This window comes from Eucyclogobius newberryi, unplaced genomic scaffold, assembly GCF_026437365.1.
Source record: "Eucyclogobius newberryi isolate DKJ021-1_F unplaced genomic scaffold, fEucNew1.0.hap1 SCAF_5, whole genome shotgun sequence".
In the NCBI taxonomy this organism is placed as follows: Eukaryota; Metazoa; Chordata; class Actinopteri; order Gobiiformes; family Gobiidae; genus Eucyclogobius; species Eucyclogobius newberryi.
In genome coordinates this window covers 11,945,197-11,969,079 of record NW_027316167.1, presented here as the reverse complement: position 1 = coordinate 11,969,079, position 23,883 = coordinate 11,945,197, and the positions used below count along the sequence as shown (strand labels likewise).

General features: G+C 39.8%; 1 protein-coding gene across 4 annotated transcripts in view; it reads right to left on the bottom strand.

The window, feature by feature from the left end:
- The window catches only part of dmxl2 (Dmx-like 2), an 89,064-nt gene that overhangs the window by 20,887 nt on the left and 44,294 nt on the right, over nt 1-23,883 (bottom strand). For 2 of the 4 annotated variants that reach the window (XM_072464991.1, XM_072464992.1), the window contains exons 23-46: nt 22,815-23,144; nt 21,863-21,982; nt 21,657-21,792; nt 20,289-20,399; nt 19,964-20,133; nt 19,633-19,730; nt 19,353-19,518; nt 17,799-18,063; nt 16,883-17,082; nt 15,999-16,391; nt 15,346-15,528; nt 14,855-15,151; nt 14,255-14,446; nt 13,433-13,509; nt 13,159-13,289; nt 10,651-10,896; nt 9,623-9,790; nt 7,750-7,818; nt 5,745-5,783; nt 4,342-4,529; nt 3,360-3,490; nt 3,135-3,220; nt 2,461-2,662; nt 1,441-1,558 (exon numbers count right to left, since the gene is read on the bottom strand). In XM_072464991.1, the coding sequence (XP_072321092.1) occupies nt 1,441-1,558; nt 2,461-2,662; nt 3,135-3,220; nt 3,360-3,490; nt 4,342-4,529; nt 5,745-5,783; nt 7,750-7,818; nt 9,623-9,790; nt 10,651-10,896; nt 13,159-13,289; nt 13,433-13,509; nt 14,255-14,446; nt 14,855-15,151; nt 15,346-15,528; nt 15,999-16,391; nt 16,883-17,082; nt 17,799-18,063; nt 19,353-19,518; nt 19,633-19,730; nt 19,964-20,133; nt 20,289-20,399; nt 21,657-21,792; nt 21,863-21,982; nt 22,815-23,144 (4,116 nt within the window). The remainder of the gene's footprint in view (nt 1-1,440; nt 1,559-2,460; nt 2,663-3,134; nt 3,221-3,359; nt 3,491-4,341; nt 4,530-5,744; nt 5,784-7,749; nt 7,819-9,622; nt 9,791-10,650; nt 10,897-13,158; nt 13,290-13,432; nt 13,510-14,254; nt 14,447-14,854; nt 15,152-15,345; nt 15,529-15,998; nt 16,392-16,882; nt 17,083-17,798; nt 18,064-19,352; nt 19,519-19,632; nt 19,731-19,963; nt 20,134-20,288; nt 20,400-21,656; nt 21,793-21,862; nt 21,983-22,814; nt 23,145-23,883) is intronic. The other 2 variants (XM_072464994.1, XM_072464993.1) reach the window with 2 other exon arrangements.

Genomic DNA, 23,883 nt, shown 5'->3' with positions numbered 1-23,883 from the left:
ACCACATGCACAAACAGAGGAACAAAAAAAAAAAAAAGATGGGATGAAAGAAACGAAAAAAAAAAGATCTGCAGGATTCTTTGATGTAATGATCAAATATTCAGAACTCTCGTGTGGCGTCATTAGCATCGAGCTAATGCGGCAGGGTTCAGTGCGGTCGCTCCTGCTCCAAGTCGTTCACATCGGCGGCTATCGTATTGTGGTTTAAAGTACAGTCTGGAGGATTATTATGATGTTATGATTACTGAATAACACCGTGTTCCAACTTTCAGACATCAAAGAAGGCTAAGATTGATAGCGGATTCAGTGCAGTCAAAACACGACAGCTCCGGGCGATAAAACAGTCAAGACGGCTTTATCTATTTTTTGTAAAACTTTGCCTTGGAGATCCTGTCCGATTGTTTAATACCAGTGGTTCTCAAAGTTTTCACACCAAGAACCATCGACGAACATTATGCCCTTTTAAGTATCACCAACTGGGATGGGCGATATTTGATTTTTGATTTGAGTGATCAAACATATTTAGACAATATTTTAACCTGTGTCTGTAAATGTCTAGGTTGAGGTTTGTGCAAAATGTGAATGGACTATAAAATTAACCACAAAAGAGCAAATTCATATATAGCTTCACTTCAAATGACTTGAATTCAGAATTGAAATCTGGATTTGAGAATAGTTTTGACGAGATGAGACTAGTTTATGTAACATATTTTACTGGTTTCACGGCATTTCTGACCCCATTATTTACCCTAAAATTAGAAAATCGATTTGCCAATATGCCTAAAGAGAAGTCCTCGAACTACCAGAACGAGCTTGCAAACCACACTTTGAGAACCACTGGTCTATACATAACACAATGTTCACTGTTTTGAAACGTTAAAAACAGAACTAGTTCATTTACCCAAATCTTTTGCATGTAATTAAATCAAATCTATTTTTCTCCAGTACATATATTGTAAAAGCATCTGTTCGGGTGAAAATGAGACCACAGCACTTTCTCTGTATCTATTTATAGAGCCTTTTATTCTCAGAGAAACAGGAAGTGTGCACTTAGCATGCTAATGTTTGTTAGCTTTACTCAATCTAAGCTCGGGGACTTGTAGAAATGGCTTATTAACTCATCGCGGGGAATATTTTGGATGCTGGGAATGCCTCAAATAAGTGAGCTGTCAATAGTTTAACATGAACTAGTTCTGTTTTTCACATTTAAATAATCAAAGCACTGGTACTTCACGTGCATTGACCCAAATGGAACACATAATAAGGCCTGTTCATGCACACATTTATTTCAATATCCTTTTTATGCTAATATTCAACTTTAGGAGAGTTTTCATTGTAAAATTGGTTTTATATTTGGGCCAATGCAGTATAAAGTCAGGAAGAGTCCATCAAACTAACCCTGATAACAAAGTAACTGCAGTGTCACACAAGACAACATACCTCACACTGCTTCCTCTTTTTAGTGAAAATGTATCGGATCAAAGTTTCCTGAAGGACTTCCTGTTTGACCAGGAAGTGCCACAGACGCCGAGCCGGGAAAGACTGGTGGTTCTTTGTCCTGAAAAAGTACAAAGATAAATCATCAATACTTTATTAAGTTGTTTATTTATGTAGACTACAAAGAAGAGCAGAAAATACTAAGCCCATGACAAAACTAAATAAAAAACCTGTACAGTTTAAATGAAATTGAGGCAGGTAAATGTCTATTGTTAATATTGGGTCATTCCAAGTAAAAAAATGCACATGAAGTCGCCACCTGCTTCGTGCCGTTTGCTCCATTAAACGCAGTCAAAGATGAGAGTGGGTGACATCATATTCTGTGATGTCATAATCCAGACTTTCCGAGATAAAAGCGCATAAGTCAGAAAGAGTTAGAACCGACTTCTCAAAAACCCAAGGACCTATTCAATGGACCTTTGCACAGTGTTGTATTTTTGTACCTTAATTCTATTCAAAGTGTTTCTAATATTAGAGTTGGATTGGTTAGATTTAAGTCTATTTTAACAGTAATTCATCATATGTTTTTGATTGCATAACTCTCTTCTCCTGCTGTTCTTGAGCTTTGTGTTACAACACTGGAATTGGGACAATGGAACAAATTGAGGTTTTCTTTTCGGATCTTATCTCATTACAAATCTAGAATGGAAAACACTGAAGACAACTAAGACTGACATTTACCTTTAGTTCACCAACACATAACCATTAAAGAGGAAAAAACAAAACATGCAGTGGTAAAAACAGTCAAAATAAGCTAAATTACAAACATTTCTGTGGTTTTAGTGTATCGATCTCTGCTGCATTCAAAATGTACAGCACAGAGGGCAAAAGACTTGATTCAATATACAAACAAATGATCAGAATCAACATTTGTAGTTGCCTTCTGGACATTTCTGTTATTATGAACACACCATGTCGCGTATAATTGGTACAGGGACAGTTCGTTGACCGCTAAAGACTCACTTGAAAGGCGTGTTGTCTGGCTCCAGCATGGCCTTGTGCCTCAGGATCGCCGGCCCGCCCCCCGCGCTCAGGTCGGTGGGAAACGTGTTGATGTAATTCGGAGGAGGACCGTCAAACCTGTTCATCTGCTCCAAAAGAAAATGCTCCCAGTTTTCCAGAGTCTTCAGCACGGCGTTACACAGAGGAGACGATACGGGCAAATCTGTCAAAGGTCAAACGTGGAAATAAGAAGAAACAAAACACAAACGCATCGTGATGAGGTGTCGAATATGTATCGACATTTGGATAATATTGTGAGTGTTGATTTGAAGATATGCAAGATCTGAATATAGATGATTTAGTTTGAAGTAAAGAAATTGGCAAAAAAGCTGATTGAATGAAAGAAATAAGAGTATAATGTGGTATTTCTGGTATTAATTTAACAGACATTTCACGTTAGTCCAATAATTAAACCTTAACTAAAACATTTAGAGAGAGGATTTATAGTACATTGTCTGAATAAAGCTTTTGTAATTAACTTGCATACTTTGCCTTTAGGAAAAATGATTTAGGTGTCTGAATACTGTCTGAAATCATTTGTTCAACTCTATATCCAGTCATTTATTAACATAATCCAAAAGAATGCACACGTTTGGGAAGTTTAAGGACAACAGTGAGATATGGTGAGCTCAAACCTGTGAATTCGAGGCCAGCCAGAGGAAGGAAGTTCTTGACGTTGTGAGTGGCCAGTTTGATCATGACCAGACGGATCAGAGCCCAACTGAGGACAGACAGGGTTTAATACCATCACTCCCAAACTTTGTAATATTAGTCTCACCACTTTGGCCTTTCGACACAGACCAAAGCGGTGACAGGAATCTAATATGGAGCACAAAAGGTTTAGCACAAAAGGTGTGTACCTGTAAGAGTTGGGGTCGAGATGCTCCGTTATCTGAGTGTCGGACAGAAAAGCGTCGTCGTCGTCGTCGTCGTCGTCTTCTGTTCCACTCTCGTCGGAGTCGTACAGAGCGTTGCTGTCCGGCAGGAACGGCTGTGCACGAGAGGAGAAGGGCGTTCGCATCAAGACGACACAAGACACGCCGACTGAGGCCAAAGTGTTTCATGTGATTACAAGTGTTGATGTCTAGTTCAGTCCGGTTTATCCAGGTTATGATGCCCGTGTTCTCCAACAAATGGGACGAGACGCGAATCCAACAAGAACCAGATGAGACGACGTTCTTTTCACAATTTGGCTTTGCTATTTTCTTTCTTTATTTTACATTTTGTCGTCATTGCTGCACTGGATTTTGGAACTAGAGCTTCACAAGAGGCTTAACTCTCCAGCATTAACCCTTTTTTTTGTCTGAACCAAATGTAAAAAGATTAATCAAAATCTCATGAGATCATTTTGTGCATCTTGAGGCAATTGTCTCTCGCTAAATCCATTAGTGAGGCTTGTATGGATACGTTTGTTTCATTTTAGTGACGTTTTGAGTCCAAAAACAATGAAAATATTACAAATGCAGGGAGCTTAGAGAATATGCAGCTTTTAGACTGCAATTAGACTTCACTTTTGCATTTTCAGTGAGTGTGGATGAATTAATGTTTTTCTTTTTGCTATGTCTGTACAGATGAGCTGCAGCAATAACTTATTTTAATTTCTTTCTTTCTTTCTTTCTTTAAGCTTGGTTTATGGTGTTTTTTTGGTTAAATTCAAGTGTGGCTGTATTTTTCCTCGTGGAGTCAGCACTGACTACAGATTGAGTGACAACTGGGTTGAAAGAGAATACACAGCACCTTAAACTTAAATGCATGATTAAATAAATGTTTAATGACCGTTCCTCAATTTCACTGTGACAATTTCACTATTCATCGGCATTACAAATCAGTAAAATGTCCTACTTTTGCCACAAAGTAGTCCCACATGCTGAGCTCTGGAGGTATGAACTTCTCCCTGTAGGCCGGTCTCTCAACAGGCACTGGAGGAGGCGTGGCCGGCGTTTCTTTGACGGGACGTCCCGGTACGAGCATCCTCATGTTGAACCTCCTCCTGTACCTGTCTGCGTCCTCCGCCGGGGGCTGAGGGACCGCTGCAGACAAGGGCCACAAAATCATGAGACGGGTACATTTTTAAAACACGTAGGACTCAAGATGCTGGATATTAGATGCACAATCCTAAGTGTTATTTTGAGCGGAAATGACGTTGAGAAATGTTTCTTTAAAAGTGAAAGGCATCCAGAGCGCACACAGCAAACAGGGATCTGCAACAGAGCAGTTTTAAACCAGAGACAGATGAAGTTTTGGACTAACAAACTGTGGTGTCATTCACTTGCAAGGGGGAACACGGTTTGAAAAGTTAGAGTAAAACTGTGTAACTTTTCAGCATTTGCACTCACCAAAAGGAGTGAAATGTGCTGTTTCAGTGAACATATGGTACTGTCCAGTATCCATATAGTTCTTATGTGTGAGGTGTCAAAGCTCTTATGGACAACTTGCTTAAAAAGATGAGTGTTAGATGCAAGCAAGAATAGGGAAAGAGGCGAGTTGGTCAGTTCTGCTTTATCACAAAATAAAAAATATATCTATTTACTTTTATATTAACCTTGGAGAAATTATATTGGGACTATTTGCACTATTGGCCTTGACCGATATTCAGTTTGGGCCATGAGGCTGCCTTACAACTAAACATAAAGCTCACTTTAATGCAAAGAGGGCACTGGACAAAACTACACTGCTCTCATATCCGGTTTGTAGTAAAACAGGTTTGTGGGTGAGTTTGTAGTAAATTCAAATTATATCATTTGGGGAAAATTATAAAAAATGGCTCTGAATATTGAGCAAAATATACTTCTTTAGCACATCGGACATCAAGGTCTCTGGATTCTAACAAACCGGCTTGTTTAAGGTTTCATAAAATATTATAATGTTATTACAACAAACTTATTACATTTTAGACTAAAAATGTAAAAACTGAAATGAAAATATGGCTAACAAACTTCTATATTAAGGGAAACATTTCTGATCTATGACCACATTAATTCCAACTTTGAGATGCTAGAAAAATATTTTTTTTCTACACTAATAAATAACTGACAAACTAACTAACTCATTTTCATACTTTTAAAGGGGTCAACCTTAAGGGTTTCACCGACAGCCACTGGTTTCTCAGTCCACGGTTCATTTACTGTCTTTGATTATTTGGTCTTTATATTTGAGCATTTATCCAGCAGGGCACACATTAGGATCAGGACACTCAGATGAGACACTAAAGACATTAAACAGACATTCAGGCAATGAGCACAAACCTGCCCCATTATCCTGGGAACCTACAAGTATCTCTGCCACTGCACCAGACAAAACAACAGTTAGACACACACAGGACGAGACAGTTCACATTTAAACAACAAACTGAACAGAGGAACATCCAACAATGACAGCAAACGTGTTTAGCAGACTAATGGTCAGACTGTACCTGTACTATACCGAAAATCACTTCAATTCATTTGACTTTAGTAGTTTCAACTAGTTTTTATTTAGTTTGTAGGTGTAGAATTTTCTTTTCGTATCTATCACTTGCATTTTTACCAAATATTTCATGTTTTATTCCAAGCAATGAGTTATATGTTCATGGAGTAAGACTTTAAGGGCTTTACCGGTATTTAATTAAATTGAAAGTAATTGAAACTTCTTACTCCATAGACATATATTTGCTCTTTGACATATCAGACCTATTTGAATTAAAAAATATCAATTCCAACTAACTAAATATAAACTGGTCAAAACTGCAAAAAAAATAAACACGATAAATCTTCTGAAGTCAAGCCATTTTAGCTCCAATATTATTTTCGCAGTATAGACAAACATGGGGTGATGGTAACGATGGCAGCCGTTATAAAAGCTGGTTCAGAGTGTGGATAGGTCTCTTGTTCTGGGCAAATTAAATTCCCTGGGTGCGCGTCTGAAAAGGGCAGGGTTTAGCATTTGCCAAAGTGATTTCTCTCAACGGGGTGACATTTCGCTTCCTGCCCGCTCCGCTCGGTTTTCAAGAGGCTCTCGAGTCTTGGCGCAGCAATCTCCGACGCTGCAGAGACACTGGGCTCGACACGAGAGGCCTATCATCGTCCTCCATGAGTACAATGTGAGAGGAGATAGCGGTTACCAGGTCAAGAGTTGGGTAATTTTACGGAAAACTTGAGGCTTGGAAATGTGAAGTCGACTTAGAATCGAATAGTTGACGAAAACAGCAGTATTTGCTTCGTATAATGTGATAATAAAGCTGGATGCTGTGATTATATTCGGTCTATGCAAATGCTACAGCCAAAATTTACTTTCTGTAAATATGTCATGTTCAATATCTGGTGCCACCAAATATTTTATAATAACTACGCCTCAATTACCCTTAATAAAGAATGAAGAAAGACTTCCAAATAGTCACTGGGCCTTAATGATTCTTAATACACTGCTTAATTAAAGGGCTAGGGTTGGGGTAATTAAGTATTTACATTCATTACGAATTAAGTCTTTGTTCCGGCTTTATTAAGGCTTTTAAAAGAATTGTTATTAGAGTTACATACATTTGGGGCAAAAAAGCCAAATTGTGATTTTCTGACAAATATTGCAATTGTGATTTGATTTGCGATGTAATATGTTTAAAAAGTCAGATTCTGCTTGAAGTGCACATTGTAAACATCTCCAGGAAAATTAACATTTGAGAGAAGTCTGTAGAGGTCAATTTTCCATGGACATTCTATTATCAGAATAATCATTTGAACTCTGATAATTGTGCAATGAGTAATTATTATAATGTTACCCAAAGTTTTTATTTGTTTATGCTTTTGTTTACAGGGAAGGGCCAATATAGTTATATTTGATGTGAAAAAGAAAAATATGTGTTTATAAAGACGACAATATGCATGAGTTTCCAGATATAAAAGGCCAAACTGTGACAGAATAATCTCAAACAAATGAATGTTACTATAGGTATTGTCCCAATTATATTTATAATTCCGTTATTGTCTACTCCTTTAAAATAAAATAAAAGCAAAAATACATCCAAACAAAAGATAAATATCAGTTATAAAATATATCAATATCTAACACGTTACCTTTGTGTATCAAAATCTACAACAAAAAAGGGTTTAGGGTGAAATATATAAACAGTAGAAACATATTTTATGGATGGCAGAGAGATTGAACGGTTAATTCCACTAACGTTCACAGTACAACTACCGCACGGGGCACAGTGACAGTGACAGTGGATTAGTCGGGTCATTAGGTCTAAGTCACACAGAGTGGGAGGTCCTCTTGTACCTGTCTTACTCCCTGACTCAGAGCTAGTGTCGGGGTCTCTCTCCTCAGGACACTCCGTGATGGGGGCAGCTGTTTGATGCATGAGGACACAGAGATGAACATAAAGGACATCACAACACCACATGCAGTACACACTCTCTCACACAACACGACTGCTGCGTAAAAACACCAAGGAAAACATCGCAATAACCAGGGTTCCTGTATTATTTTTGTCCAATTCAAGCCCAAAAAACTCAAGAATACACACAATTCCTTTCACTAGAAAACCTTTCCAAATATGCATACCGTCATAGCAATTACTGTCACAAAACTAACATTTCAAACTTAATATGATACCACGGTGATAGTTAAAAACACTTGCAACAGGATGTCATTTAGTGGTTGCGGTGGAAAAGGTTTCAAAGGAAGTCATGTGGACACAGTTTTAGAAATACATCCAAAAGTCATTTTCTTTTTTAAAGGATTTTTTTTTTGGCCCATAGAGGGAGGGAAGGACATTCAGCAAAGAGTCGGGATCAAACTCACGACACTGCGGCCGGCTGCACATGAAGTCTGGCATATGTGCAATCCACTCGGCCATAGAGCGGCACCCGAAAGTCATTTTGTATTTGATGAAATGATTTGAACAGTAGCATTCATACTCTCCAGAGCACAAAGGGAAGAGTTTAAACTTGCCCTTGTTTACAGCCTATTGAGGTCTGTAGTATAATAAGATAAGATAATGAGTTTAGTATGGATGTGGAAACATCTGGCCTTCTGAAACATTGTCCAGACAGAGCACTTCCTTTGAAACCATTTCTGCTCTGGACACTCCTGGACAAAAGAGGATTATATCAACTTTAGTATTTTTGATACACATTATTCTAGATAAAGACAAAGAACATTCTAAAACATAGAAAAAGTCAAAATTTGTCCTAAGAATGTCATTTTTTTCTTAAATGTGGTATGGACGATTTTTTTCAGCAAATTTTTGTATCATATTTCCTCGTGGCGTGGATAAATCATTTGTCCTGCCACGTATCAATCATAAAACGCACCTACCGCTCACCTGCAGCCGCGTGCGTTTCGTCCCCACGTTTCCGCGTGCCTAAGCGCACTGATCTATCATAATATAGTTCCCTCAGTGTACGGGGCAAAATGAAGACGGAGAAAGACAGTTCGAGCTGACGCAGAAGTGGACAGAAATCTACGGGAAACGAGCGATGCGATGCGCTCCGTTGCGCTAATAAACAAACGCATGTGTGTGTTGTATCAGTCCACACGGGGAGTGGCATGCGCACTTCCGCCCTCGTTCTCAAATCGCTGAAAAATCGTCCATTCCGCCTTTAAGCTACTTGCTCAAATGAGTATTTAATATGTTTAATATATGTTTAAGTATTGATAACAATTTGGCTATTGTACATGTACAGCTGTACTGAACACGTATGTTTTTGCTTCAGCCTACTCCTTTTGGGCTTTTTGCATTGCTATGTAATAATAATGTACCATTTGTACAATGCAATGTATAAAGTAACCATACACTACATTTAGTACATACTTGTGCTGTGTCCTTGAGCTCTGACTTTCTAAAAGAGTTCTAAAACGAGCAAACTCCCTCTGCTTTGTAATTGTTGTGGTGACTCAGGATGGGAGACATAAAGATAACCTTCAAATTTTACCACCTGCCATTAAAGGCTTTGCAAAGTTTTTTTTCTGGACTCACAGGAACCCTGATAGACCTTAACTCCCACAGTTTAATAGATGATTTACATTCAGCAGTTGCAGCACCAAAGAGTCAAAGGATCAGACCAGGCATCTGCATCGCTGCGATCCTGCACAGTTACCATGCACAACCTGCAAACCAGCACTGCAATCCACCAGCTCCGTTACTCACTGCTGGCTCTAGGCGGCGCCACAGAGCCCGCCCCCTCGACCCTCAAAGCGGGAGGGGGAGGTCTTTTGGGGCGCTCAGAGGGGGAGGGAGGGGGGATAGGGTGAGGCGGGGTGCTGGGTGCATTCTCCTGTCTCTCCTCTGTCTGTGCTGCCTTAAAATCTGCCGACACTGGGACACAGGGCAGAGGGCACACTCACACAAAACACAACACAGGACACGGCTAGAGGCTAAAGACGTCCCACAGGAGGAGGAAGAGGAGGACGAGGAGGAAGAGGAGGAAGACACAGAGGGTAAAATGAGCTGCTAAAGAGAAGAGAGGTCATGGATGTCTACAAGAGAGAAGGTGCAGTAAAGATTCTGTCTATTATAAGTAGGTGGAGAAACGCCTACTAACTGTTTTATATGCATAAAACTAAACAATATTATGTGTAAATCAACAAGGCAGGATGAGGCAGACAACTTTTTGCTGTCATTTTTAAATATTTAAATTCTAGACTTGGCAAATCTCCAAAGCAACAAAAGACATATTTTACTTATCACTACTACCGCTCAAATTTAATCGCAAAACAGAAATTTCCCCAATAGTACAAAGAAAATGTACTCAGGATGTATATTCAGGAGGAAAAAATATAATTTATTGAATAATAGTTTATATATATTATTTTTCCCTCTGCACGATGCATGTTAACTATGCTTTATTCTTTAAACTCCTTTTATATAAAGCCCTTTTGTCAAGTGATGTAGTTTTAAATGTGCTATATAAATCATTATTAACATAAGTCCTTTTAACTGCCGCCGCATCTCGATTAAATTAAGGCCTAAATATTTGGTTGTCATCTTAAACCCAGCTTTGCAAAGTGGATTCAAATGGCTACTTTACAAAGCCTGCGCTCTTTCGGGACTTGCTTCATCCTGCCTCTTCGCTTCCCCCTTCTTTATCCGCCGCTATTCTATCACATAAAGACGCTCACAAAGGCCTGAAAAGACTGCGTCAAAACGACTCGACAAAGGGGTGATGTGGCTCGTACCTGGCGGAGCTTCGGGCCTCTTTGGTTTGATGACGACTTTAGCCCCGCCCCCGAACACGGCGGCCCACATGCGGTTGTTGAGGGGGTGCGCTCCGAGGCGGAAGAGCTCGTTGCAGTTGTGCGTGCCCAGGCCGTGGATGAGGAGGGCCAGGTAAACCGCCACCACGGCCTCGCACAGGAGGACGTTGAGGCGCGGCTGGTCCTCCTCCCGGGCCGACGTCAGCAGCGAGATGAGGGAGGACACGCCTGCACGGGACAGACAGAGACCTGACATGAGCTTCAAGTGGACACTGAATCCACTTCACGCGACTTAGATTTTGACTTGTCTTTTTGCAGCAGTGTGTATGTATTCCTTACACGTATTCCGGCCATTCCCGTGAGTTTTGCCTTTTTCGCAATAGAGGGTATGCACTTACAGGCTTCGTTCTGACTGAGTGGCAGAATTCTACGCAGCGCAACTGATCTTTGCTTTAGTCAGCCTCTTTTTTGTCCGTGGAGCTTTCGTTTCACTCAAAGCAAAATGTAAAGAAGATTAGGACACTTCAACTGCTGCATAACAATTGATTTCCTCAGCAAACTGACTCAAAAACATCTTATTTAAGCAGAGAAACGTAACGAGTTCCAATTATGTATGATAACTAAGTCTGCATTTGTAATAAATATGAGCTGCAGAGTTCCTGTTGTTTCTCTGGTTTTCGACAACTGTTTGATTGATTTTCTTCAGATGTCAGGTGCCAACTAAATATTTCGCAGAGTTGTAGATGTTTACATTTGTCATTAGATTCTGGCAGCTCTTTCACATTTTAGTCGTGTTTTGAGCTCTTACAGGAGAAAATGTGATCTCACCTTGACTCTCACTACTATACCGTACTTTCCGGACTATAAGTTGCACCTTTTTTCATAGTTTTGGCCGGGGTGCGACTTCTACTTATATTTATACTTATATACTTATACACCGGAGCAACTTATATATGATATTATTTGTTATTTTCACACTTGCAACCGCATTTCATACTCCAGTTTCTTCTCTATTATGCATTTTTCGACTTATTCTCCGGAAAATACGGTAATTCAAAATGCTGTGATGTCGCCTGCATAACCTCCATTTTCAGAGGCCAAAGGGAGTGACTGTGAAGCCAACAACAACAGCGCACATCCTGGTTTTCCGAGAATAAAACTAGCACTAGCAGCATTCTCTACTGTCCATTTTTAAACAATTTCAGTACAAACAAGATTAAAACTATTTTTTTTAAAACGTGTGCTGCCAACTGTGGTTAATCTCTGCCACTGCCCAAACCTGCCTTCTCCCCTTCAGTCCTCCAGGCTCTGCTCAGTTTAATTTAACAGGATTGAACTTTAGGTGTTCAGTCCCACTATAAAACCTAACTTACTTACTTCCAATTGAATAAATGCTGAAGGCTTCAGGATGTGTTTCAAAAGTTTAGTACATGTATTTAAATGTTTTAATTTAACTTTATCTGCTAAGTAAGTTTCATTATCAGTTATACTAATGTAGACCATCCCGGGAAACAGATTCAGACAGATTTAAATATGCTACAATATATTTAAGTTGTAGAAGGGGCCCAATACTGAAATAATAGACACTGCAATTACCTGGTTAATCACAGCTAGTTTTGTTAAATTAATAAAAACAGGAAAAACATTTAAAACAAATGAGGAAGAAAGGGACTATCAAAATATGTGGTTTTAAGTTGTTTCTTGTATCGATTCTGTTTTATAATATGCTTCCTAAATAATAAGCTAATATCGGTACTTTCCCTTATTTGGAATTGAAGCATAGATACAAATGTGGCTACAGCCCCATTAAGTATCCCGTGTATAGTGTACGACGTGTACCATGTAACTAAACTGGAATCCAACAGAGGAAGTCCTTAACATTTGAGCACAGAGCCGTGTGGAGTCGATGGCGTGATGATTGTGTTGTTTTGATTTTTTTCCCAGAGGCTGAGTCTCCTTTTATAGCTCACCATCTGCCCCTCTGAACAGACCCACGCTGTCTGCTCCTCCCGCTCCTCTCGCTCATCTCTATCAGGGATTTAAAGCTCTCACACAAGTCATTTTACTTCCCTTTTCCTGCAATGAGGATTATAAAAGACTGGATTTCACAAGATTTAAGCTGCACTGTAGAACCGAGGATTCGTTTGATGTCTGGCACCGTTTCAGCAGTTTTGAAGGTGTCAAAAATATTTCTTTCAACACATTACCAGGAAAAAGCAAAGGCTCTTGCTAAGTGATATATTCAAGCGTGATAGTAGTGAGATAATGGTTAGCATTTAATTCAATTGTGTTAGCATTTAAAAAGGCTTGGACTGAAAATCAAAATGAAGCATAGCCCCGAGTATCAAAAAAACTTGCAGTGATTGACCATTACGTGGATGCTTTGTGTTTTGAAAAAAGTGTGAAGAACTAATGAACATCAACAAAACAAAACATCTTCTGATTCTGATATAAATAGTGGCTTGAATTTGATGGGCTCGGTCTTGTTACCTGGCCAATGTGCAGGAGCGGAGTTGGGCGTGATATGTTCCTCGATGCTCTCTGTGCGGAGCCTCTTCCTCTCGCTCAGTAGCAGGCCCTGATACACCATTCCTGTGAACTGATTTGCCTCCGTCTGGCTGCTTTGAAGACGGACACAAACAAAGTGTGAGTCACTGCCTTTTGTTCTAATATTGCAATACACTGCAGCGGCCAGGTCTGAAATAAAGAGCCTGACAGACAGGCAGATATGATCAAATTAATAAATGATGGAGGGAGAGATTACCTGTAACTGTGGCTGTCGCACAAGGCCTGATAAATGCAGGCTGACAGGGAGGCAGCCAAAGTGTGCAGGGCAGACACCTAAAGAAAGAAAGAAAGAAAGATATATTTTACACATACTAATCAATATATGACAGCTTTAAGTGTTGACAGACTGGGTATGCACTGTCATGCCTTGGTGAGAGAACCAGTTTCTCCAGTATTTATGACTTTAGAACAGCCCCCCATTCTCCTTTTACAACATTTTCAGAGAGAGGACAGATTTAATGAACACATAGCTCAAAGTTGGGTAAAAGAGGCTAATATATCAAAACACTACAGATTTGTGAAAACTTGTGGCTGTGTCAACAGCCCCAGAAAAGTTTAACAGTGAGAAAACGTTTTGCCTGATTAATTACGTGTTTCATTTTCCTCATGTTTAGTCTTATGTAGTTATATACTTGTAAAACACAACTACACCACCAGAGAGCACACGTGTCCCCATACAACTCTGGGTCTCTGGGTGAAAACAAAGTTTGTTGAACTCCAGTAATAAGAGATGTTTCTCATAAAGACTGATCAAAACAGTATTTACTGTATGGACTCATATGAATCATCTCATGTTAGAGAAGAAAACAGACTGTATTACAGCTCTTTGCCTGAGATGGAAATCTGTGTTTCACCAGCTTAAGCAGATTTGACTTTGACTTTCACCTTTACTCTAAAAGCTTTCTGCCTTCATTCAGTCTTGCTGTGCACAGTTCAAAGATCTGTTTCTGTCTCTTTGCTCTATGTTTACTCTTGCAATAGAGTGTACACAATGAAAGCTTTTGATACAAGTACTGACCCGGTCTTCCAAAATGTTGGGGTGTGGGGGCATCTTCATGTGGGTGATGGTGTGCAGCACGTCGTGAATGTGGTTGCTCAGATGGAGGACAGGGTTGGCAATGACTGTTTTTGTGGGAGCGATGCAGGCCGAGAGCAGAGGCAGTGTGGTGGGCAGAGGCAGCGGAGACTGCAGCTGCTTCACAGTCGTCTCCTACAACCGAGAGAGGGTTCTTCAACATTAATAGCATTTTCATTATAGATAATAGTTACTGGCCAAGAATAACACATGCTTCTGATATTATAGTCAACAGGAATTTACATGACAACCAAACGCACGTACCATTGTGTCCGTATTTTCACTGGTGATGTAAAAATATATGCTTATGTTGTTATGTTTTCTTAAATCCCTTAACTTGAGGACTTGATTTTCTTTAATTCATGTTCTAATTGTTTGTAATTGTTTTACTTTGCTAAAAATGTTGAAAAGATTGCTTCTTTTACAACCAAACTGGGGAATTCATTGTGAAGAGTCCACAGTACGTTGGGGTTACATCTCTTTGCCTGCCTGGTCCTTGCCTGGTGGGATATAGTCCTTCATGTTCATGCCTCTGTACTGTACCTGCTGGCTCTCCTGCAGCAGGAAGAGCAGCTCCATGCGCACAGATGTGACCCCGCCTCCTTTGGCTCCGTGCAGACTGCAGTAGGACAGGAACACTCGGAGCAGAGCCTGGTTCTTCCTGAGCCAGGCCTTACGTCTCTCAGAGTGCTGCTGCTTTGCCTGCAGACGTTTCCGCTCCATTTGGTGGCGCTCATAAGCCCCCGCATCCGAGCGCTCAAAAACGTCGTCTGAGATATCGACGGATCCAGAGCGCTCTACCCAGCGGTCGGACTCTGGTTCTTCCTCTTTACCCTCCACCTGTGGAAGTTACTGTTTTGTCAGTGTACACAACTTGCATACATCTTTGTACATACAATGTGAAAAAGAAATCCAAAAACTAGCTCAAAGCACTTCAATTTTCATGTTTTTGTTTTGAAGTGTCACATAATGGTAGTTAGATTTACAAAGAACATTATTGTGTGTGGAGCCCTAGTAAAGGCCTCATACTGTACCTTATAGTTACAGATGGTGTGCATCGCTGCGATCTCTTTCTCAAGCCAGTGGTAAAGCTGGAATCTGAGTTTCCCTCCGTCCACCTCAAAACCTGTGGCCAGTGTGCGCAGCTCTGTCATGAGGATTTTGAGACAAGCCCTGAACTTGAGCTGCTCCGCGATCACATCCACCTCTGATTCACCCTGCAGAAGAACACAATACCATTATTTATTAAATACTGCATCGATCAAAAATTAAGGTATAGCAGATATAGTATGTAAATGTTGGATGTACTGCATGTCAAATTTAATGTTTGCATCAATATAATGTATGTTCACATCTACTGAGTCAAAAAGAACTACAGCACTAGCTAAACGCAATAGATACAGTTTGGCAGAGGGTACGCCCACTAACGGACCTCTGTGGGGGAAGCAATCAATTCATTTAAATGTAGAAGAGCTGCGCGGTAACCCACCACTCAACAACTACAAGACTACAAACACAGAGTGTAGGAGTTATATTGAGTATACAGAAACAAAACAGACATAAAAGACATGGCAAATAATAGAGTGGTCCAACAACCCAAATTTGTAGAAAAATGCTACTGCGATGCTAGCGCCACATTCCCACTCTGACACGTTGCAAACTTTGATATTTTGGCTGCATAACAAACCTGCGAGTCCTCTCTCTGCAGTTTAAGACCACCACCATTTGACGTTTTAGTTTCCTCTGGTTTCTTCATTGCCAGTCCTCCATCATCATCATCATCCTCGTCATCCTCATCTTCCTCCTTGTCCTCTCCCCAGTCCAGCTGCAGCTCGTCGTCTGCTTTGACCACAGGCTGGCTCCAGTCCAACTCGGCCGCGCTCTCGTTCTCTCCCCAGGCAGGAGCAGCCGGGACCCCCCAGTCCAAACCTCCTCCTCCCTGAGTCCCGTTCTCCAGGGGCTGGCTGGAGTTCAGGGTGGCCTTTGAAGAAGCTTTGCTCAGAGGGGAAGAACTGGATTTCTTAACAGTGACTTTGGGGATTTTGGAGAGGACTTCAAGAGCCAGAACAGGACAGCCCACCTAAGAAGATCAAGGTGATTTTATACATTCAAGTAAAGTAGTATTTTATTTTGATGACAACTATGTAGAACTGTAAATAAAAAAGAACAGCTGATTAAATAAGAGCTCAGTGTTTTTCAACCTTCTTTGAGTCGGCGGCACACCACCTACTGATATTATCAAATCACACCATTTAGGGGATGTTGTATTTAATTTAGTCAATTTTGTTCATGCCAGTGCCACTGTGTCCTGTTCTATAAATTTTGCAAAGTGGATTGTTCTGCTTTCATTTAAAAAAAAAAAAAAAAAATCAGGACACTCGAAAATTGTAACTTCAATCAGTTAAATCAATGATTTTTTTTCAAGGCACACCTGGCAAAACCTCAATGTACTGTACACTAGTATTCCCAGGTACACGGGTTGAGAATCAAGAAACTAGATGACAAATACAACATAATCAAACAGATTGACCAAATGTTTTACTTGGTTAGCACATGCTCCCATAGCTCTACCTTAAAGTGTGCATTGGCCGTGGTAAAGAACAGCTTGCGTTCGATGAGGTTGATCTCGTCGGCCCTGTTCTTCTCTACGGTGAGGCTCGCGGTGGTCTGAGCTGTAACTTCAGCAAAATGACGACGGATAATCAGTGGGTGTGTCCTCAGATAGTTGTAGAAGCTGAACACCACCGGGTTACAGGACTTCACCATGGCATCTGAAATGTAATTAAACATGTAATTAAATCCTCATTACAATACAACATATGTTGATAGGTACTGCCCGTGTTATAATGTGCAGTGTAAGACAGGATGTCAAAGATGATGATGTTAAAGTATCTGGGATCTGAACAATGTACACATTTTCCGCTACCCACTTCTTCTTTTGGTCAGCCACATGTATTTAGGGAGCCAATTGAACTATTCTCAGAGAAGTGTGAACTTTCAGAAGAAGCAGACAGCTTTAATTACCTCTGAAAAGCAATCTAAAGATACTGCATTTACATGACTCGTGATCAAACTGGTGATCAAGGCTCTAAGAAAGTTGCAGAGACCACAAGAAGAACAGTGTTTTTAAGTATTGAGAGGCAAACAAAATACCAGGACTGGGTGAATTTCTTTTTATTTTCTCCTTGAAATAAATAAAATTGATTTCAAAATTAATTTCATGAACATAAACAAGGTTTTAGTGCCATTTAACATCAGAAATATTCTTCATATTTCTACAGCCAAAGTCTGAACTTTGCTCTTAACCACATACAATATACTGATAGACCGTAGACATCTCAATTTATAAAAAAAAACAAGCATATCATTGTCCGATAGAAATGGATGAATTGATTAATGGCTCAGCCCTAAACACTATGTTGGATGAAACTATGCAGAAACATGAAACAAATGAGTTCCCCATAATATCAGACCTTTGAGGACTAACCTGCGTTGTGGTCATCCTCTTTGGGTATCCGCTCGAGCAGTGTGTCCAGAGCGAGAGTGTAGTCCTTCATGATCCAGTAGGCGATGCTGCGGAGGAAGGGGTCGGGATGCAGGCGCGAGCAGTGGTAGCCCGTCCCGTCTCGGTTACAGCCCAGGACCTTCTCGTACAAAAGGCCCTGACAGGTGGGGGAATGCTCATAGTCAGCTTCGTAAAGTCTGGCTACAATCATGGCCAACTGAATGTCCTCCATTTTCTCCATCAACACCTACAGCAGCAAGAAGGGAGACATTTAAAAGTGAAGACCAGAAAGTTGTTTTTGAAATTCAAATGAGGATATTGGAGATAAAAACCTATGAAGCAAAGGCTGCTTAGATGAAGAAGGTGCTGGTGAATGTCAAGAAAGTCAGTGGAATGAGCAGTGGATAATGCTTTTACTACAGTATTTACGATAGCTCAATTTCAGGACACATATGTAATGAGCTATTTCTGTGTTTGGACTCAGAAATGGGGCAAACCAGGAGGAGGGAAAAGTTATTTGAGACACACTGTGCATCATTTTATATGCGGACAAATATCCTACAGTCTATCTGCAAAGTAAATGATGTGGTGATATGAAGCAGACACCCTAAAGAGAAAATGTAATAAGAAAGTCCATTATCTTTGTTTCTGCTGTGAGGAAAAGAGGAATCCAGGGAGAGAGTAATGACTACATTGTCAGAGTACCGGGTCACATAATGTAGGGCAGACACAAGTTGGACGAAATGTAATTGCATATTTCTCTTACGAATAAAAAAAGAAATACAAAATATGGTCCAACGCGAATATTCAGTAAGAAGGGAATATATGTACTGTATTAAATAATGCTTATTTTAGATGTCAAATTGTTTCTACCATTTTTATCACATCATGTTAGCTCAAATTGTACATGTTTTATTCAATTGTTGTCTTTTAAATACATGTTGTTAATGCATGTCGTGTTAAAGAAAAAAATAATAAAATAAAACTGGAGGGATAAACTGTGCCCACTCTTGCTTATGCTTAAAATAGTAAGAAACACCCTCTGTCATAATTAATATAAATGTATAAGGCTGTAAGCAATGATTGTTTTATTTGTTGACTATTTATTTCATTTATTTATTGTAAATGTATAATTTCAAAACATCTGAAATGTTGTATTTTATTTGACAGTTTGGTTTAATTATGCCACTCTCTTTGTTATAAAAGGTATTTTTGTCTTTATAGTCCAGATATGGTTAAAATGATCAAAATATGTCATTCATTATTATAGTTGTACAGAGAAATTATTGTTATTCCGTCTTTTTGTCTTGATGAAGTTTCAAAACGTGAATATGCTTTAGACTACAGACAGCATACACTTGGGAAACATTTTGTATTTTTGTATTTTTGTGTGTTTTCTTGCATATCGTACACATGAAGTACATTTGTGTATTCGATTTCTGTCAATATAAGAACATAATAATGGTTGTGATGGAAGGATATCTGATCAACAATGAATGGGAAAATCCTCCTTCACCTGCTATTGCTCATTCCTACCTCAATGGTATCTTTGAGTGACCCCGCCAGCAGAAAGAAGGCGGCCGACTGTTCAAAGCGCTGTTTGCCCAAAAGCGAGAAGGCATTTTTCAGAGCCGCTTTCCTCCAGCGATCCTCAGTGAAGTTGTTCTTAAAAAACTTCGTCATCTTCTCATCGTGCTGTGACCTGGGGAAAGAGGAGGGCATTCATCTTTTTAAATCCGCACAAGGCTTTGGGAGGTTTGTCAAAGTGGAGCGATAACAAGTCAAAATGTAGGGGTCCTAAATGAGAGTGTCTCACCTGAAAAGTCCCCACAGAACGGCTTTTTTCTTTGTGGCTAAATAAAAGAGCGCAGCATCTAAAGGGTCGTTGTTTCGCTGGAAGGCAGCTTTACCCAACTGAAGACACAAAGAAACAGAAACAGAAACAAATAATAATTGTCAGTGAGTAGAGTAAGCATTGGACGGCTATTGTACAGTTTAGGGGTGTTTTTTACGGAAAGTCTATGGAAAAAGCTGTTGAGCTCCAGAATCATTTCAAGGGGAGCCATTCCAGATTCACATTGTGGTGCTAAATTTTTGACCAGTTATTTCAATCTGGCCTTTTCTTCCAGCACATTGTTGTTGTATACCTTCTCCACCATTTTGCGCAGAGTGTTGATGTTGCGTATCCACCAGCCGACGCCCACAGCCCTGAGCTCGGACCACTGCGGGTCGCCCCTCTGCATGGCTGGGATCATGTTCAGCAGCTCCTCCTCCGCCTCCGAGTGGAACGCCCAGGCAAAGTGGCACGTCGACAAGCCTGCATCCAAAGCACAACGCGGCGAGGTGGAGACAGGAGGAAGAAGAAGAAGAGAAAGGTAGAAGACCAGAGTTTAACAATGTGATTTTTGATTCAGCAGTACGTTTTCTCCAATCCTCCGCTGTTATAATGAATATTCTCTTGTTATTTCTCACCCTGGTGGAGCAGCTGCATGCGGTACAGTGGAGGCAGAGACGTGAGCAAACATGTGTGCAGACGCATGGCCAGCAGATATCGGAGGCCACACTCGTCCAGCGCCTCACCACCTGCAAAAAACGAGAATTGAAATGGTCAGAAAGTCCCCTGAGCCGTACCTCAGTTCATCCATTGGCTATTGGCTACTAAAGAAAATGGCTGATATTGATGAGCAGATTCTAAAAGCAAATTATAAATAGTGTTTTGGCATCAATGGTCTTATTGCAGATTGCTAAATAGCTGACTCTCAAGAAATTTCTTTAAAAGTAGTAAATTACTTCAATTTGTCACAAAAACAATAAAGATGCATTAAATCCTTTTTCTGGGTCCGTCACCTGCTTGATTACCGTATTTTCCGGACTATAAGTCGCACCGGAGTATAAATCGCACCAGCCAAAAAATGCATAATAGAGAAGAAAAAAACATGTATAAGTTGCACTTGAGTATGAAATGCGGTTGCAAATGTGAAAATAACAAATAATATCACATATAAGTTGCTCCGGAGTATAAGTATAAGTATATAAATATAGGTATAAGTCGCACCCCACCCAAAACTATGAAAAAAGGTGCGACTTATAGTCCGGAAAATACGGTATATGTTTATGTTGTTGCTTTGCCTGGAAAGTTGCACAGTATGGCTTTAAACCGTCTCTAAGACAAGTAGTAATGCCATTACAGTTCAGGTCAATGGCGCAATGGCACTTTGTTTTTTTTATTTATTTTTTGCTAAATGCAAGATCGATAAGTTTAATTCTATTATTCCAGGCAAAAAGTAATAATAAAAAAACACAAGATACAAATACTTTTGCTTGGTGTTATCTATGTAACATGAATTCAGACTTTATGTGTTAAAAAATCCGTTAAGAATGACTCAAGTTTAAAGATACTGCACAACGTTCGCCTTGAACTTTATTACTCTCTTTGTGCTTATGTAGAGCTGGAACGGTCTGCTAATGTTGGATATTGCAAAAGACAAAATAAATATGTTTATAATGGGACAGAAAGAAGGAAGATTATCAAAAAGCTTGTATCTGTAAAGAGGAACACCATAGGCACTGTTTGTATTATGATAACTTCAGATAAACCCTCTCTGGAACACTTAATCAATGTCTATGTATTATTTAGATTTAGATGTCTGGATTTTTATTTTCTAATTTCTCGGAAAAAAAAATAGACATGAGGGTTTGGTTTAGTGGTACTTATTGACGCGGGTACACGAGTCGCTCTGTCAACCATGGATTTTATGAATAAGGTTCATGTATTCCAGAAGAACAGAACAAAAAAAGATTTGAAATAACAATGCGAAATCAAAGAAAGTGCGTATCTACCCGTGTATTTTTTGTCATTGGAGCTGGTGACCTCAGAGCTGGTTGTTGCCACGGTGTCGGCCAAAGCCACTAAAAACATCTGCTCCAGTCGAGTCAGTCCGGGAAGGCTGGAGTGCATGAGGTGACTGGACAGAACCTGACTCAACACAAACACAAAACCATTAACAATGTCCTTATAAAACATTGAAATAACGTTCGAGTTTTACCTGCGCATGCTCTGGTCCAAAGTAAGACGGCCCATACTGGGACAGGTTTATCACTCTAGATTTCTTCTCTGGTTTGTCAGTGGCGAAGTTCACAAAGTCGTCTGTAGTGACTGCTGACATCTGTGTACAAGTGTAGAAAAGCACTTAGATCATCATTATGGCAATATGTATAATGAAAGTGGATTGTGTTTAATTCTTAATGACTCAGAAAAGTCAGAAGAAAAATACAACAACATGTAAAGTGGTTCACTTACTGTGGTTAAGTGGGTCTCAGCTTTATTAATAAAGAGAAAAATGTTACCCGTGTAGTCATACATTGTTTGGGGGTTAGCCCTGGTATAGACTTGGGTAAACTTGGTCTAAACTGATGCATTTGTACTGGTTAAATCATTGATATGAGTCCTGATCTAGATCTTTAGTACTAATATGTTAACAAGGTAATGTTTTATGGTTTGTGACACTTAATGCTTTCATTTAGAATCCTACAATACTACATCCATCTATTGAGACACAAGATTCATGTTTAATTTTGGATTGATGCAATTTATGAAAAGTCTGGTAGAGATGGAAGATATATTGAAACATTTATAAAATGTATTGTGATAAGTGATACGTTCAAGAAAAGAGTGGTGACATTATTACAATGTGACTTTCTTATATTATATTTTTAGAATAGCATTTATTCAAGCATCTTTAAATAGAAGTGTCTTGCTGTGTCATCTTTCGAACAAAGGTATGGCCAGATTGATGTATTTCTGACAGCACGTTTGTGGTAAAATACCACGTCCAATCACAATTTGTGCCATATTTGATTCAACCAAAAAATTAACAGACATCAACAGAATAATCCCCAAAAACGATTGAGATATACATTTTAACACTTTTTGCCCACCTTTAGTTATAATTTGTATGGAACTATAATTGAGGCCTGTTCATTGGACTTGTATTTCACCTGGAAGAGGTCGGAGTACTGATCCTCGGTGGACTTCAGCGTCTTCTCTCCGTCCGCCCCTTTTCCTCCCTTCGCCGCGTCCTCTGGGCCCTTGTACGCCGTGTCCTGGTCGGCCAGCAGCAGCGAGTGCAGGGGCAGGGGCGGGATGGAGTTGATTTCGGTGTAGTCTCGGCCCCCGTCGCGCCCCGCCACGATGGTGTCTTTGGCTGTGCTCCCCGTGACGCTGATGGTGCGGGACAGATGACGCCGGGACCCGCCCTCGCCCGCCTCCACGTCCCTCACCACGGCAACCTCACCCGCAATGCACTTCACCAGGTGAGCGAGAATGGCCTGAAGGGTACAAGGCAGCAGAGTTATTATTAATAGGACGGAATAATGTTATTTCAAAGAGATGTCAGGCTTTTTTATAATGAGGACAATTTACACATTTGAAGTCCATCCACAGATAATCAACTGTACAGTGAAAAAAAAATATTAGAGATTCATTTTGCACCTTTTATGACACCCAAAGCACTTTTAGAATATTGGTTAAATAATAATATTTTATACAAGCATAATTCAAATTTAAAACTGTACTTCACAATGATGAGTTAAGCTTGCAAGATGTTTCAGCCCCTATAAAGTCAAAATACTGCTGTTTTATTGTTTCAAATGGTAAAATAGCTACATATTTACTTCCATAGACACTTGAATGATTTAAAAATAGAAAGTCTGCAACTAACAATTATTTTAGTTGTCGACTTAGATTAGTCGACTAGTCAAATGATTATATGAGTACAGACTTTTTGGTACATTATCAACCAAATAAAAGGTTGAAATATTGTGAATAACAAATAAAGTGTTAAACTAAAATTGTTAATTAATTAATACATTTACCGGTAAAAATCCCTTGTCCTTGTTCCCTGTCCTTGTTAAGACGGTCTGTTTGTGCTTTGTTATAGAGTCTGTTTAGTTCAGCAAACGATTACAAATATGAGTATCTTTTTTTATAGTCAATTTAAAGTACAATTACACCATTAATCGTTGCAGCCCTAACAAAATGGAACTATTCAGCAACCCCTGTGTGCGC